This window comes from Wyeomyia smithii, chromosome 1 (genome assembly GCF_029784165.1).
Source record: "Wyeomyia smithii strain HCP4-BCI-WySm-NY-G18 chromosome 1, ASM2978416v1, whole genome shotgun sequence".
Classification (NCBI taxonomy): Eukaryota; Metazoa; Arthropoda; class Insecta; order Diptera; family Culicidae; genus Wyeomyia; species Wyeomyia smithii.
In genome coordinates, this window is record NC_073694.1 from 157,496,192 (window position 1) to 157,514,095 (window position 17,904).

The following is a 17,904-nucleotide window of genomic DNA, read 5'->3' on the forward strand; positions in this document are numbered from 1 at the left end:
CAACGATCCGCGTTAATTTCCACGTGGAAAAACTCGTAAAAAAACATGAAGAACTAACTGTAATTCCAAAATAATTATTATCGGGAATGATTACACATTAATTACACAAAATTTCTGAATATTAAACGGCACGTAGAATATTTTCTCATTTAAAGTATCGTTGATTCGTTAAAATCATTTGTTACCAAGTAAACACCTATAATTTTGTTTCAGATGATTTTGTGTGATATAAAAAATACATAACTCCATTTTCTAAGCGAAAAATTTATGGAATGTGATCAGCTTGAGGTGAATAATTAGAATAGGAGATATTTCGGGAGTGCTCCGATGTGTTGATGAAAAAATTGTTTATTTGCAGTTACCAATAAGATAAGTTTGTGGGAAATAAAATTTGAGATATTTTAAGTATTAGATATATGGATAGGGCAGAAATAGAGGACGTTATTTTGTTTTTGTTTATGAACATGTTAACGAACCAATTGATTTCTAGAACGTTCGCAAAGAGAATGTATTCCAACAATCAAATATCGAATGATGTCGCGCTACCACTAGCATATCTATTGTTTTAAATAGGTACCTGTCTCCCGGTCCGAGTATGCTATGCTGTGCTGATGCTATGTGGATCCGTACCGTACCGGAAAAATTATTCGCTCTCTGCATCGTACTTTCTCGTTGGTTTGTATTTGGCTCGGCATCAAGCGACTGTTCGCTCTCTGATTCGCTCTCTCTTCGTAATAGTATTTCATTCGAGGTCTTTTCACTATCTTGGGCCATTCGATTTGTATATACCTATGAACTATCAAGTTTAATGACTACGAATCGTTTCCCAGATTAGATTCATGTTTAACCAACAATTTGAATTGAAGAAAATAATAAAGTTGTCAGAAGTCTACTTTTTTTCGATTATCTGACACACCCTGCTCAGACGCATAACAAACAAACACAACAAACGAAATTTTGACAAAAGCAGCGGCGCACGATACGGGACGGACCTCGCGAACAGCCGCAGTTCTCAGCAAACATCTGATCGTACTGCTTGTGTGCTAGGAGCTCTTTTATGTTGTGTCCGGTGTTTTTGTTGTCAAGAGGACAGTGAACAGAAAATTGCAGTCAATTCAATACATGTGGAATCAAATTTACTCGTTGGCAAAATTATTTGTTGAGAAAAATTAAGGGGTTTTATTTGAGTTCAGACGGTTTACTGCTAAAATAGTGGAAAAATACCAGCTGTGTGCGCGTAAAGATAAAGGCCAGTAAGCTCCATGTGCCGATAGCCAGTGCAGGGGAACACACACTCTGACACATCCGCGGATGGAGTCTTGCAAAGATACCATCCTTCGTTAGCAATCGATCCGACCAGTTTGTGGCAGCAGAACACACGGGAACATGTGCAGCAGGGCGTCGCGGTGAAAAAATCGATTTTCATAGGTGTTCATTGTGTATCAACAAGCAGCTTCCGTCACTTGGAAAAATCACATGTCGTTCTGCTGATGCGGCAAGGGTGAAAGTTGTTTCTGTGCACCGCACTCGGACCTGTTCGGCACGGTAGGCAGTTTTGCTTTGTGTAGTCTGGAAAATTGCACCACAAAACCGAAACTGGTAGAAATTGTTCAAAATCGAAAAAAAGTAATCAAACAATACTATTGTGTGTATCGGGTAAAACGTCCAGAAGAAATTGAATCTTGTTGAAGATTTTTTTTAATTATGCTGTGTTAAGTTGAATGACTCATCTTGAAGCAAGTATGTATAATTTTATTGTTAACATTTCTCGCTGAACATGTGAAAAGGACCCAAGTGCCATATGTAAACAAGCCACGATTTCACGTTTTTCAATGAATACAAGCTTAATCTACTTGTACAAATAAGATTGTTTGATTAAGAGTAAATTCTTTTATCAATAAATCTTATTGGTAAGAGCAGATTTCGCTTGTATTGATCAAAAAACGAGAAAATTTGGCTTGTTTACATATGGCACATGGGCCCTTTTCACATGTTTGGCGAGATTTCAGAAAATCAATGCAGCAACGCTGCGTTTTGTGTACTCAGTCATCTTTATTACTTAACTGACATCACCTTTTTGTATCTGATTTCACAGTTTTTTTGTTTTGCCTAGTTATGTCACCGTATGAAACTCATACATTTTATGGTGTCAATGTTAAGTTGACTTCAATTGGACAAATGATAATAATATTCGCGTTCATTTATAGTGGTTTGTGCAAAATGTTATTAGAAACTTGATTAAACAGAAAACTTGTTCAAGTAATAACTGGAAAAATGTTGTTCCACACGCTATGAAGCGATTAGAACTTTTTAGTACTGTTTTACTTGTGATCTGGCACTTAAAAAAGCAAAAAGCTAAAATAGCTAATTTATATTCAATAGTGTTTCATTTATATGTTTATTTCGACTACCAGCGAATGACACAAATAAAGGGTCGAAACACGAATCATGAAAATAATAAGAGGCAGAATCAATCAAATAGCCGAAAAAATAATGTTTGACCTAAATAAACCTTCGATTATAGTATAAGTTTTCATCTATCTAATTATTTCGGGGAAATATAACCTGAACTTGTGTCACATACAAATCCTTTTCTTTTTTCTTCTTCTGACGAGAACTTTTGCTGAACTAAGAGTAGAACAAAAAGCAGTAGAACGGATGCTCTAGTCCTGTTGCTGCGCAGAAAACTACGAACTTCGTATGTTCAGTCCTTTCAATGTTTCAAATCTTCAAATTTGTTTTTTTGTATTTTTTTGTTTGCTACTTTTTTGTAGATTCGAACAACCACTCTAATGAAAATCAAGTTCAAGATACCTAAGGGGCCATCCACATACCACGTGGACAGATTTTTAACGACTTTGACTCCCCCCTCCCCCTCCGTGGACAACTGCCCATATAAATTCTAAACAAATTGTATGGACCGTGGACATTAGCCAACCCCCCCCCCCCCAAAGCTGTCCAGGTGGTATGTGGATGACCCCTAATGAACATTGAAATAACACATTTGGTTCGGAACGAGTTTTGAAAATTACCAGAAGCCAGTTTTAGAATACTCCATATTGAGCCTTCGATTGTCCAGAAAACGGCCAAGTCCCAGAAGGTCGATTTTTGACCAAAACACTAAATCTCGACGTTTTATGCATTTTCAAGTCATTTGGCATCGAAAACAGAGGCGACGCGTGACCAAGTGGGCCACCTGTTCAATCGACATTTGCAACATTGAAACAACAGTATTGCGATAACAGATTTTAAAAGTTTTATTTATCAACATTTATTTATATAACAAAGGAATCCTTCGGTTTACTTTTAACGCAAACTTGTCGATAATATCGTCGTAAAATAATGGCGTCAGCATCATCTCATGGAGTAAATCTTTCTCCACAGCCATCATCATAATACCAAATAATCGATTCTGGCCCGATTTAGACCGCAAATAATTTTTGATTCGTCGGAGAACCGAAAACGTTCGTTCAACGGACGCCGTTGTATTAGGCAATGTCAGTATCATTCTGGCCAGGCGAAGCGTTTCGGAGAAAGTTTGATGCAGGTTTTGTCCAAGGATAAACGAAATTAAATACAATATATTTTTGCCTCTGAACTCTTCGCGCGAGTAAAGAACGGTCAGCTCATTATACAGCTTCGCTTCATCGAATTCAGAATGGTACGAAATAAGCATTTTCAAATTCTTTGTAGGGAATGTGACATTGAATTCGGCAAATTTTTCGTGATTCAACAAAATGATGAATTTGTATTCATCTAGTTCTTTGAATCGTTTAGACATTTCGTCAATAATTTTGTCAATGATAAAGTCATATATGGGACGATAATTGATACCGTTGCTGTCAGTGACCGTTTCGCCAGAAACATCAATTGCATCATTAAGCGTTCTGTAGAAATGATGCTCTGCTTTGAGCTCTTCGATAGAAGCGAGGCAAGCCTTGACGTTACGTAAACATTCTACTACGTCCAATTCTTTTGTTTGCAAAATTTGATACAGAACATCTGTATGTGCAAAAATATTAGCAAAAAGTTTGAGCAAGAATACGGTATTGAATTCAAGCATGAATGCGTGAAGACCTCTGGCTGTAGTACAAGTTTCAGCATCAAAGACACTGTCGCCAAGATAAATCTCACCTAAACATTCATTAATCGCTGCATAATTCGAATCAATTATTTTGATCATACGCGAATTATACGACCATTTGGTCTTGCAAACATTTGGTATGTGGGTCTCCATAAATTGCTTTAATGTCTCGCTGCGTTTAGGTGACTGCGAGAAAAATGCCGCGAGTGATAAGATCGTGTTGAAAACCTTGCTGATTTCTTGTTATTTGTGCACGAGTGAAGTAGCACCAAATTAAGCACATGTGCGCGGCAGTGGATATATCCAGCTTTTGGAAACCGTTGCTTCACCAATGTTTGCACTCCAGATTTGTCCCCGGACATTACAGCAGCTCCATCATAGCTCTGAGCTACAACTTTGTCACCATCAAGACCAAAATACGCTGCTATTTCATCAACGTGTCCGGCCAACGCAGCGGCGGTTTTGTCACTGCTAACGTCTGCCAATCTAACGAGCCTTTCAACTGGTGTTCCTAAAATTTTAATGAACAAAAAAATGTTTGAGCCTCGTTGAATTAAAAAAAAAAAAACAACTATTTGTTAACATATTTGCAAAATATATTTTATGAATATTTCTTACCATCGGGCCGTAAGTAGCGCAGAGTACAAGATAGTTGCGATAACCGAGCCGAATCTGTTGATTCATCCATCATAATGGACACAAACTCAGCATCAAGAACTTCTCTTTTAATTGTTTGAAGCATGTAGCTTTCAATGCATTCTATAAGCTCGTTCTGAATTCCTCCCGACGTTCCGCTGAAAACTTTATTATTTATAAAGTCCTGGAATGCTGGATCCCTGGCGGCGATCAACGTGCAGAGGTCTTTATAATTTCCTCTGTTCGTGGAATCGGAACATTCATAATGTCCGCGAAAGGCGAGACCGTGAGTGCCTAGGAAACAGGTGATCTCAATTAAAGTTCGCATACCCTTCCGGTTTTTCGCTACTTCTTCGTTATGCTTATTGCGGGCGATCTGCCGGCTATGGTCAAGTGCTTCGTCTATCCTCATTTGCCCGAACATCGATAAGGCAAGTGAATTGTTTATGTGATCTTTAGAGCTCGAATGCGTTTTAATTGACGCAGAAAGGTGATTCAGATCACTATATCCTTCCTTGCTCCAAACATTTTTTTCATTGGCGCTACGGAAAAGCAAACATGGCCAGCAGAAAAGTTTATTTAATTTCGCCGATCCACACAGCCATTGCTGGTCATACGATGACACATTAAAGTTGCGGGACATAATTTTCCCCTTCAACTTATACGTGGATTTTAATTGTTCCATAGGTGGAATGATGAAGTAATTAAGCTTTACTCACCACGTATCGTTCCTTAAACGAGATTGAAATTTCACACAAGAAAGCAACAGAAATTTGAAAGATGGAGCAATGGTAGTCTTAGCCGTCACAAACAAATCAAAAGCAACCGTAACGTGAGCAGTCAAACATGTACTATACCATTCTAGTTACCATACTATGGTTCAAGTTATTGAATGAACAACATCGAGAAAAATGGCTTGAATCGAAACCACACATCAACGAAAAAACACCACTACATCTACAATAACCATGAATGAATTTGTTCGATTTTTCATTTGTATCGACTCAGCGCTGCGCGACACTTTTTTTCTCACGTGAAGAAAAATGTCATCAATGAGGAAATACATGAAAACCCTTCGCTGCACTCTCGGCTTTGCATCGGCCTGACGCTCGCTTGAGCGTTGAGAGCTGTGTACTCTCGCGGCCTCTTTCAAATTTCAATGAACGAACATCAAAGAATGGTGGGCGTGGGGGTCGGCGTCGGCGGTATCGTTTCCATCGGCTTGGTTCAACATAATTTTTGAACCGCAAATGTCATTTTTACGCAAGGCTGCGCATTAGTAGTGGTGCACGCTTTATGTACATAACTGGCTGCGTACGCTATAGTACTTGAAAATGCAGAGAAGTGTTTGAATGAATGCTAGTTCAGATAAATGATTTGAACAAACGGTAGTCATTACTGCTTATCTCGTTGTGTTGTGTTGTATTACGGGTGAGCTGTGTTGCGGGTGGGTTGAGTAGTGTAGAGTGAGTTTAGCCAGGTTATATTCTTCACGGTGGAGAAATAAATAGAAATTGAAATTGGTGGAAATAAATTAAAAATCAAAAAAATGTTCGAATGTTCGAAATAACATTAAGGTTACAAGAAAACTTAATGATGTCAGATCCATGCTACAAATGAGAAATAATTCGAGTAATTGTTCTAAAATTGTCTACCTGTCCTATGAACAGGTTGAACAGGTGGACGAGACGCCTCTGATCGAAAAATAAGTTTAGATTTTCCCAATTTCATGTACTTCCTCCATAAGTCATGTCCGATTGAGCTGAAATTTTGCACAGATTATTTCGTTGGGCCCATGAACAAAATGTACATGGTCGGTTTTTGAAATTCGATGATGATTTTTTTTTTCCATACAGTCATTGTCACCCTAGTGACAACTCACGTATGCACTGATGAAGACTACAAGTGGTAGTTTGAAATACGTAGGGGTGCTCCATTATTCATCTCAGCCCGTAAATTCATCTCATTCAATATGTAAACACAATTGAAAACAGGAAAAAACGCATATTTCCTTTTTGAACCAATCTGCTAATCCCCAAAAACTCACTTAAAAGCACTTAATTTGATATTATAGTCGGGCATCTGCACTCGAAAACTCATTTAATTCAATCAACTACCTCAGGAAACATAATCCGCGCATCGTTTTATACGGCTACAACGGGACTCGTTCAGCAGCCAACCAAGGTTTTTTTCATCACTAGCGGACCACTTTTTATTTAAATCACTAAACAAAATCACTCACTACACTAAGAATACTTCAATCTTTGACACGCTCTCCTGAAATTTCTAAAAACAAGCTTGAATTAGCAGAAATATATGAGAAGAATTCCTACAATTCCTAAATTTTAACTGCATGTATTTTCATTTGTTTTCACTGCGTTGAAGAAAATCAAGAGTTGCCAAATCAGTTCCTGTTAATACGAAAAAATCATACTGAAAATATTGAATTATTCCGACATAATTGACATAAATTTACAGCACTGTAGTGGTTACCTAGATTACCAGTTTTGCACGTAAACAACTGCAGCGGATATCTATTTTATCTACTACGACGGGCTGCGGCTACGTTCATTCATGATAATGTGTTTCATTCATGATTCATGATTCATGAGTGATGAATATGGGGGCGTCGTGAGATGAATAATTGAGCAGTGATTCAAGTTTTGAGATGGATATGGAAGCGTTGTGTAAAATGGTTTTGTTTTACAAAATTTAGGATAAATCTAGCTAATTTTATCAAACATACAATGCTAATCGATTCCATAAGAGTACGTAAGCATATTTAGTTTATTTGTTCAATAATTTCGTGAAGATTTGGTGTTTAATCCGTGCATTCTTCGTGAATATCGGCTTAATGAGATGAATAATGGAGCAGTTACCCTTTTTGCGGACGAGTAAATTTATTTTTTACTTACGATCTTTGTACACGTGATTTGGATCGTAGGACCAAAAATCGACTCCGTGATTTTCGATCGATTTTTATTATAGTAAGACAAAGTTCTAAATGGCCTGCAGCTCGATCGGCCACTCTATTTTGCTTGCCCTTGCTCAGCACTGCCGCGGCAACCAAGTGGTAAACCACCGCTGCCGCAGTGACTAATCGAGCGGAAAATGTCTTTCTGTCATGGCACTTTTAAACTCCGCGCTGCCCTAGGGCAGAATTCGCGCCTGTTCCGTGTGCTGTCTGCCACGGATGTCGTGATTAATAAATTGCCCATCAGAGCAGGCAACAACACAATCGCTTATTGTTTACCGCTCACAGCTGCGATCAAGCGGAACTCTAATGCCACAGTTCGAATGGAAATCTTAGATCGACTTGTACCGCTGACAGGAATGACAGGAACTGTTTAGGTGAAATATTAGATGAAGAGCAATACTTGATGTTTGCCAGACTAAAATTGAAACCATTATTCATCTCTCGCTACGATCGATCACTTGCACATAATCTCGAATGATTTCGTACTATATTCCCTATTTCATCGATCTGTCTAAGTAATTGCTGATTGGTCTAATAACATAGAAGTACGATCAATAGAAATCAAAATGATTGCGCAACTATCGACATACATCGTTGACTAGTAGCGACTAGGCAGCTTACGTGCAATATAGTTTTTACCGACTTGGCTCAGGGTAAACTGTGTTCACACACGAAGGCACATCGTTCGTTCAAATACGACGACGACGGAGAAGATAAAGGCGTTTACCGCACCTAGTGGGCACAACAACGGAGCGCGATAAGCCGGCATGAGTTAGCTTTGCGATCGGCTTATGTTTAAATATCAACCGAAAGGGAAGTTGTTTAAACGCCGCTTTCCGACGTAAACGTTTCTGCGATACGCAGACCGGCAGGTAAGCCGCGCTGCGCCATAGTTTCGAAAGCAAAACCGATTGCATAATAACTGCGGATTGCGGCTTATTGAATTTTTTAGTAGTTGCTAATTATTTGCAACACTGAGTTGAGATATAATTAAAAAAAAGGTTGAATATATCTTCACGGTCTTTAAACTGACCTTTGAAGTCATACGTATCCCACATTTGCGATGTTATATAGCAAACGAAGCAGCAAATCTCAAATAAATATTCATCGATTCGGCTAAAAATCTTTTAAAAAACGAAGTTTTTGGCACAAGTATGTTTTCTATGAAAGATATCGATTTTTTTTCCGTATCGAATATGTAAATAAAAAAACTAAAGTTAAATTATGGTGTAACCTATTTGTAGTTATTCCTATTCTAGCCATTCTGTTCACAATTATCAATTATCAATCTTTTCATCGAACCTCAATCTGACAAACTATAACTTTTAAGTTATTTTTCTTTGATCACAAATTTTAGATTGCAGAGATATTGCTGAAGAATTAAAACTACGAATGTTATGCGAAACATTTTAAATTTCGTATTTTCGAAAACCAAAATCTCCGTGGTTTTGTGGTTAGCGATGTCGGTCGGCTAACTCTCTCACACACGGATCTTTTCGAGCTAGAAATTTTCTCGATTTTTTTTAAATGAAATATACAGCAATAAAATTGTCTGAGTTTCGAATGAATTCACGCACGTTGTGTTTTATACTGCTCATTATCTTCTGTACAGTGGAACTGTAAACTCGATCCGCCATTTTCTTCAACCATCTATGTAAATCAGCTGTTTTTCATTGTTCTGCCATTTATCTTCAACTTACTCTTGATTGTAGCCCAATATTTTTCAATTGGACGAAAATCTGGGCAATTTGGTGGGTTGATAGCTTTTTCGATTTGCCACAGCTGCAGATCCTCTGCCACACCATCAGCTTCCCACCAAACTTGTCAGCAAATACGAATTTAGACCACTTTGCGACATCACCTTTATGCTTCAACATATAGAATTTTTGTTCTGGGAGCAGCGCGAAATCCATTTTCACATAAATTCATTAAAATGCATCCGTCGAATTTAGTCAAGACTTTCTCATACAGCATCCTAGCACGGCGTTTTGCAATGAGATTCTTCTTCGAGGTTCTGTTGGGGTGCTTGCTGGAGTGAAACGACCGCAGGCCTTCACGCCGGCAGATTCGTCGAACAGTGCTGTACGGTGCCAAGAACTTCTTAGGCAAATCGCGTAGGTTGATCCCAGGGTTCGTACGAACTGCTCTGCAGATTCTCAATCGTAGCTGCTTGTCAATTGTCAGCAATCTGCGGTTGCTGTGATCAGCGTTAAAGTTTCATTTAATCATTTCAGCACGCTGTTTACGGTTGATTTGGGGAATTTGAGGCATTTCGCAGTTTTTGCACTTGCCACGTCGGATTTTCAACATAAGTGTGCAAAATTTTTTTGTTTTTTTTTGTATGGACTCCACCGCGACCAGTAGTTTTCGATTTTTTGTGGCATTGCCCGGACGTTTTTGCTGTTTGCACTTTTTTTTACCTTTTTGCAGTGTTACTCATAGAGAAATAACCTGCTCCGTGTCATAGTGCTTTTGGTCGGTACTTATTACGGATGGTCCCCGTGGTTCTGTGGTTAGCGATGTCGGTCGGCTAGCTCTCCCACACGCACAGTGGTCTAAACTCGAAAAATCGTGATCGTTTTAGATTTGACTGTAAAATATTGATTTTATGTACCCAGTGTCTTCAGCAAGTTTATGGAATAAACAAGGCGTTTCTTTTGGCGTTTTCGGTTTTTTGATCAATCCCCCTAGTAGTTAGATAAAATAATTATTTTCTCTAATTTCTTCAGCAAAGTTGTAGGAAAATCTATAAGAAAAAGAATTGCTGAACACTGTAATCTTCTATCTGTACGTCTGATATGACGAAATAGAGTTTTACGAGGAACAGTCCTAAAAATCAGTTTTTTGTCCATAACATTTTCTGTAATCGTCGAAACAGCTCAAGATGTTCTAAGATTTCATTCATTCTGGTAAACCTCGCATTTTTGTATAATATATTGGTTTGATATTTTCATTTGTTCTAAAGATATTTCTAGTTCTTTGCTGAAAATAGCCATATTTTGAGTCCATATTTCTCCGAAGGTTGCAGATAGTAGCAAACCAGACAATTGAAGCTTTGTCAAAAGAACTGCATTACTTATGAGAGTTCAACTGTTTCCAGTTGTATCCAACCCAGTACTGAATGAAAGGAAAACACCCCTCAAAATTAGTTTTTTGTCCATAACATTTTCTGTAATCGTCGAAACAATTCAAGATGTTCTAAGATTTTGTTCATTCTGCTAAACCTCACATTTTTGTAGAATATATTGGTTTGATTTTTTCATTTGTTGTAAAGATATTTCTAGTTTTTTGCTAAAAATAGCCATATTTCGAGTCCATATTTCTTCGAAGATTGCAAATTATTTGCTTGCATTTATAATCCTGTGTTTTTTCCACAGGACTTGATATAAATTTACTGAAGCGTTGTGGAGCCATCCTTCAAGCTGTTGCTTCTGGTAGAAAGTTGAACACTGAAAAATTCGATAAATATTGCACCGACACGGCGCGAAAATTAGTGGAGTTATATCCATGGTACTATCTACCTGCGTCAGTACACAAAATACTGATTCACGGTGCACAGTTTGCTGGCCATTTTCTGGTTCCGATAGGACAGCTCTCGGAAGAAGCACAGGAAGCATTGAACAAAATTATACGGGAAACACGTGAACATCATTCCCGTAAAATTTCGCGGGTGGCTACAAACACCAATATTCTTCACCGCTTGCTGGACCTATCGGATTCACTTATTTCTAGCAAACGTAGCATCATTTGTAAAACTGAGCGAAGTTTATCAACTGATGCTTTATATTTGTTAGATTTAACTAAAACAGAAGAAGATTTGGAATCATCGGAAGCGTCTGACGTAGAGTTAATCATTAAAAACTGAATACATAAAGTATAAAATAGTTTTATTTTACTAAATACTTCAACTTTATACGTCATAACTGTTGAATCTGACTGTTACGAGGGGTGTTTTCCTTTCATTCTGTACTCGGTTGGATACAACCAGAAACGTTTGAGTAATGCAATTCTTTCGACAAACTTTCAAATGCATATAGTCTGGTTTGCTACTATCTGCATCCTTCTGAGAAATATGGACTCAAAATATGGCTATATTCAGCAAAAAACTAGAAATATCTCTACAACGAATGAAAATATCAAACCAATATATTCTACAAAAATGTGAGGTTTAGCAGAATGAACAAAATCTTAGAACATCTTGAATTGTTTCGACGATTACAGAAAAAGTTATGGACAAAAAACTCATTTTGAGGGGTGTTTTCCTTTCATTCAGTACTCGGTTGGATACAACTGGAAACAGTTGAACTCTTATAAGTAATGCAGTTCTTTTGACAAACTTTCAAATGCATACAGTCTGGATTGCTACTATCTGCAACCTTCGGAGAAATATGGACTCAACATATGGCTATTTTCAGCAAAAAACTAGTAATATCTTTAGAACAAATGAAAATATTAAACCAATATATTCTACAAAAATGCGAGGTTTAGTAAAATGAACGAAATCTTAGAACATCTTGAACTGTTTCGACGATTACAGAAAAAGTTATGGACAAAAAACTAATTTTTAGGACTGTTCCTTGTAAAACTCTATTTCGTCATATCAGACGTACAGATAGAAGATTACAGTGTTCAGCAATTCTTTTTCTTATAGATTTTCCTACAACTTTGCTGAACAAAGCAATCGGGTATTTTGAAAATTAGAAAAAATATTTTTTTTATCTAACTACCAGAGGATTGATCAAAAAACCGAAAACGCCAAAAGAGACGCCTTGTTATATGGAATAAACTTGCTGAAGACACTGGGTACATAAAATCAATAGTTCAAAGTCAAATCTAAAACGATCACGATTTTTCGAGTTTGGACCACTGTGACACGGTTGTGATATCGGGTTTGATTCCCGATCAGGTCGAGGAGCTTTTCGAGCTGGAAATTTTCTCGACTCAGCACTGGGGCACGGTGTATCGTTCTTCTTATCCTACAACATGCAAAATGTGCCGAAAACAATATCGATAACGAATTCTCTCAACTAATCTAGTTGATCGAGACCGCATTAGCCCCCAAGCTAGCGTGCGATATTGTTTTATTACGGATGTCACCTCACGGTGAGAACGGAGTGGAAAAATCTCACGGTGAAAAAAGACGCGTGCAAATCAAATGGGAATCACTTTCACCGTGCCTATTACGGTTGTCATCTCACAGTGAAGTGACTCCCGTAATAAGCCCCGTCTTCTCCTTCAGACTTACACAGTACCAAAAATGACATTTACAACTTATACGAATAAAAGCACATAACGGTTTCTAGCACATAACGTGAAAAACATATATAATTTCACACCATTAATAATACACAATACAGAATCGTTTTAAATCATGTAAATTTGTACGTTGAGTGCTACAAACATAGAGTTTTGAATATAAATATGCATGCAAATTAACAATATATTCATTTACATTGCATGTGAATATAATGCCACACGGAATATCACATAGTTTCCAATGCTCCACTTATGTGCATTTAAAGAAATGTAATTTTTTTTTACTGTGTAGTAACCTACTCCCTTCCTTATCGACATTATCATATCCTCTTGCCGCGTATAACGTGCTACAGGTCTATGATGTTATCGAAGCTTTAGACCAGTGATTATTAAGTCAGGAGGGAAGTTTTGTGTGGAAGAGACTAAGAATAAACCCATATTTGAAGTCCTTTTGCCATCGAGTGGCTTGGTTCTACTAAGATTCGAACCTATAACCACCGTCGTATCAAAGCGATCTCTGTAACCTTGCGGCTACGAAGCTCTGTGTGTGCAAAATATTCTCATGTCTTTCACGTTCCATCGCCGAAAACTTTTGAACCACTGACTCGAATTTGATGAAACTTTAACCACGTTATGTATACAAACCTTTCTCATCACTGCACTGTCATTGGTTGTAGCAGCCACTAAAAGCGCCACAGTAAATAGAAAGTTGCGATTAAATATTAACTGCCGTTCTATGTTTCCATGTTACTTTTGGTACATTTTTGTTTTTTATCACCAATGAGTCTATTTTCATATATATTTTTGAAAAACTTTTAAAAATGACATCCGAAAATCTTGAAAAACCATACCAAGTCTGTTTGTCTCCTCGATGATTTTTTACACATTTTTGTTCCACTAGATTTTTTCTACCACTAAATTCCATATTTACAACTTGGGAAGTGCTACAGAGTTTTAAAAACTTTCCCTTACAACGTTTGGCTAAATTACGGGTTTCTGGAACTCGGTACCGAAAATCATATTGCTTGATTATTTTAATGCGGTACGTTCATATCTTTCTTAGAAATACCTAAACCTTGTGTGCTAGTTTGTAATTTGAATGCCTTTCCTTTTCGAGCATAAGAAGAGAAACGCATGAGATTCATGCTGATTGAGAGTTGTAAGCACTTTTTCTTGTGTGTAGCCAAAATGGTAAAGCCTAGCATCGTTCAAATATGATTGGAATGGACAATCCTAAAAACACAATTTCCCTGATACTTATTCAATTAACTAAACTTTCATCTCGACTATCATCACTTGCGTATGAAGACAACACGATAAGCGTGATCGTTTTCGTGAAAAATTAACACTTGCGTACCTGACCCTTCCAGTGCAGAAAAAATGAAAACTCTTTTACCTGCCATTCCGCAAAATATAAACCGAATTTGATCCAACCTTTTCGAGATGTTCCGTACTGTCCCCGAAACTATGATAAATTTGTGATCTTTTAAAGAGGTTGGATCAAATTTGGTTCAGATCTTGCGGAATGGCAGGTAAAAAGAGTTTTCATTTTTTCTGCTCTGGAGGGGTCAGGTTTGTAACTGTTAAAAGTAAAATGTTATTTCAATCATCTTGTGGTGATTTCAGATTTGGTCATACATTTTGTTGTCTTGCATGGCAAACAATTGTTACTCGGTTGCATCAATATTTTTTTGCGATTAAAAAAAATCTGTTTTAATAAAGGCAGATCCATACATTGAATGAAATTGTGGTTCACTTCGATTGAAACCAAATTATGGAGGACATTGAACAAAATATTTCTATATAGAAAGTCATAGAAGTCATCTTGTTTCGACCAGTAAAGTGTGAACGAATGTACAAAGAAACAAAGAAGCGGGTCTCTACAAAAAAAATGCCCTTCAACTGTGAAGGTTTTCCTCCGATAGGTGAAAAGGTAAAATTTTAATGGGTATCGATTTTAACACCCGTCCAGGATTCCCTATATTTGCATCGATCTGCTACCCCTTTGTCCGCTTAAAACGACTTGCAAAGCAAACAGACAAACTTTAACGGGAACAAGAGTATGTTATACCGGAGAATTGGAAATGTATACAGCAGTAACAAGGCCAACAGTGAGCCACTTGAGATTGGTTACATCATAGTTTGTGTTTGTTGCGGCAAATCTCCAATTCGTATGTTCTAATATGCAGTGACAGTTTTAGTTTTTATGAAATGCACCAGATGGAAGTGGTTACAGAATTCGTTACCAGCCCCAGTCAGAATCAGATAAAACGGCAAAGAAAGCAAATTAAAATCATGCTAATGAATATATTTTAATTCACCGCAATTACTTTATAACATAATCACTTTCAGTTAGTCCTGCACAGGAAACCAAGAATGTGACTCACTGGGTGTTTCTTAGATCCTACACCTTGTGCCCGACTACTGACGCCACAATCGTGATTTGTTTGCCCAGCAACGTTGCTTTGGCATATTCAACTTTCCCTCGCCCTAACCGTTTCCAACGAGGTAACATTTTGTGACACGCAATATCTAGCTATGAGAAGTTGTCTTGCCTGATAAACTCTGTACCCAGCTGTTTCTTGGTGTGCTACCTAGATTTCGCGGCTAGTGAACATGTGAAGCCGCTAAACACTAATTAATTATAGCAGAAATCCTTTTCCTTAAAACAGTTCCATTTTCCCTTGTTTTGGGCTGTAGTGCGCTCGCTTGTTCTATGATCCACAGAATAACCGTGCATTCGTCACGGGATGGCATTTTCCCTGGCACAAACTATAGCGTATCAACGACCTGGTAAATTACTGACCTAGTATCAAGCGAAACAAGTTGTAAATTTCCGATCGGATAACAGCAAAGTTGATAGCTGATGTTGTTGAGTTTACCTAGTTCGTGCAGACTTCACATTATTCACGCTTTTCATTTCTTATTTTAGATTATGCCAGTTTTTGTCTTCTGAAAAAAACTTTTATCCTTTTTATATCTGTCTGGAAAATATATGTTAATTGTTTTTTTTTTCGCTAAAGTTAGTTAACCTCTTTGTTCCTATGCTCTATGCCAACCATTGCAGTTCGGTATGGTTTTTTGTTACTCAACAACATTGGTTGAAACCACGCAATAAAATTTGAACGTAATTGCTTTTCTGGCTACACACACAAAAAACAATAAGGAGATTGAAATGAATTATCTCAAGTTATGTTCCGCTTGGATCTACCAAATTAAAGTAATCTCCAGTTGTTCCATTGGGGTTAAATATAACACTATAAGATTCAAAAACTTATCATAATAAGGGTTTATATAAACTCGTAAAATGTCGCATTACTTTATGTTGTTCATTTGTGGATCTTCACTGGATGTGAGAATTTGGAAATTTCGCCTACCAGAGGAAATTCTACTTTCAGTAGTCACGTATAAGAGCCTTAGCTTGCATATATTTAGTCTTCAGTGTATAACCGGTTACTTCAGCGAGAAAACGGTTACTGGAAAATGGCTCGACCCGCAACCAGCAGAGCAGCAGCTAGGCGGGCGACTCATTCGATCGCAGCGTTTCACAGTAGACGGACCACTCGGTTCCGTAGCACTGCACAGCATTGCTGGGCATGTCTGGACATGTTAGTAACCTTGTCCGGATCAGTTGCGTCGCGTTTGCTTTCAGTCATTTGGAACTTGCTAATAGCTGCGCGTTTGCCGGTAGCATGTGTCATTGTCTTGTTTGTTTGCTTGCAGTGAGTGCGGAGTATAATAAGAGAAATGGAATTATTCCGTGTCATCGCTAAATGGCAATTCAGGTAGATGCTAAATCAAACAAACCAGTCTCTATTGTGAGAAATTTTTTGATATGCGTAGAAGGATAACAATTTAGGTTTAAATATTTATTTATTGATTAAGAAAAAACGACAAAAAACTGACACACTGTTATACGAAAAGAGCGCAACGTTACTGAAAGCGAGGAGTCAAATTGACGCAAATTATCGTTCCAGGGTTAAAATGCTCTAAATCGTGATAGAAGGAGTTAATACATTTTTTTCTCACTCACCAAAACCTCGACAGCGATAACTACGCAAAAAGCGCATAATAGAGTTCTTGCTTCTTTTTTGAAGTTTATGAAATTATTGAATTTTTTTCAAATGCACGAACTTATATCCTGAGCTGGAGCTAACCTAGCATGAGTTCTATTCATTTAGGCCGGTACAAATTTCATTTTCATTTTATGTCACCTCCCCCCCTCCAAAAATGTTGAAAATTGGAAGGGGAAGAAAAAAAGTTCAAGCCGTTTTGTTAATATTATTGACTTTTCGACAGCGCTTGCTTGTATATGCTTAATTTAGCAACAAGCAAGTCCAGTGACAGTAAAAGTGTCATAAAGGCAAGCTAAATGATTGATAATGATAATAATGTGATATTTGAACACACTTTTGCATGTAAGTTACAAACTTGCCCAAAATTTGTCATGAAAGCTTTTCCTTTTTTTTTCAGTGTTATTATTTTTTGCCCTCCTCTTAGCTAACTGTGATAACCGTGGACATAAAAACTATTCAAAATTTGTATCAGCCTTATTGTCAAGCAATTTCTGTCGCGTTTATATAACATTAATGTCTTAGCATTTAGAAAAGCACTGTTAGATAAAATAACAGATTACAATTCCGTCTACTATTAGTTTTGATTTATCTAATTAATAAAAACCAATTTCTGTTCATGTGCTATCGAATACCTCGGAAACGGCTTGACGGATTTGCATGATTCTTTTTTTGTTTTGTTTGCCGTGGGCTGTGTCGGGTTGACACGCAAATCAAAAGTTCGGAAAATGTACTGGAAAAGTTGAAAATAATGGAAAATTCAATTTCTCATACGTTTCGAAGGAGAGCTTTTTCATCCAATTCCAAGATTACCTTTGATCGTTCGTGTGAATCGAATTCACAGTTCTGTACAAACGTCACTATGCTATGTAGCGAAT

General features: G+C 37.4%; 2 protein-coding genes across 5 annotated transcripts in view; one reads left to right on the plus strand and one right to left on the minus strand.

Moving 5' to 3' along the window:
* The first annotated feature begins 988 nt into the window (after window positions 1-988).
* The window catches only part of LOC129725066 (tubulin polyglutamylase TTLL5), a 73,926-nt gene continuing 57,010 nt past the window's right edge, over window positions 989-17,904 (plus strand). For 2 of the 4 annotated variants that reach the window (XM_055680489.1, XM_055680504.1), the window contains exon 1: window positions 989-1,740. The gene's annotated coding sequence lies outside the window, so the exon portion shown is untranslated. The remainder of the gene's footprint in view (window positions 1,741-17,904) is intronic. The other 2 variants (XM_055680495.1, XM_055680512.1) reach the window with 1 other exon arrangement.
* Window positions 4,246-5,132, minus strand: LOC129717299 (zinc finger MYM-type protein 1-like). The gene is made up of 3 exons (XM_055667164.1): window positions 4,703-5,132; window positions 4,313-4,595; window positions 4,246-4,270 (listed from the first exon to the last, which is right to left on the minus strand). Exons 1-3 carry the CDS (start codon window positions 5,130-5,132, stop codon window positions 4,246-4,248), a joined length of 738 nt encoding a protein of 245 aa, XP_055523139.1.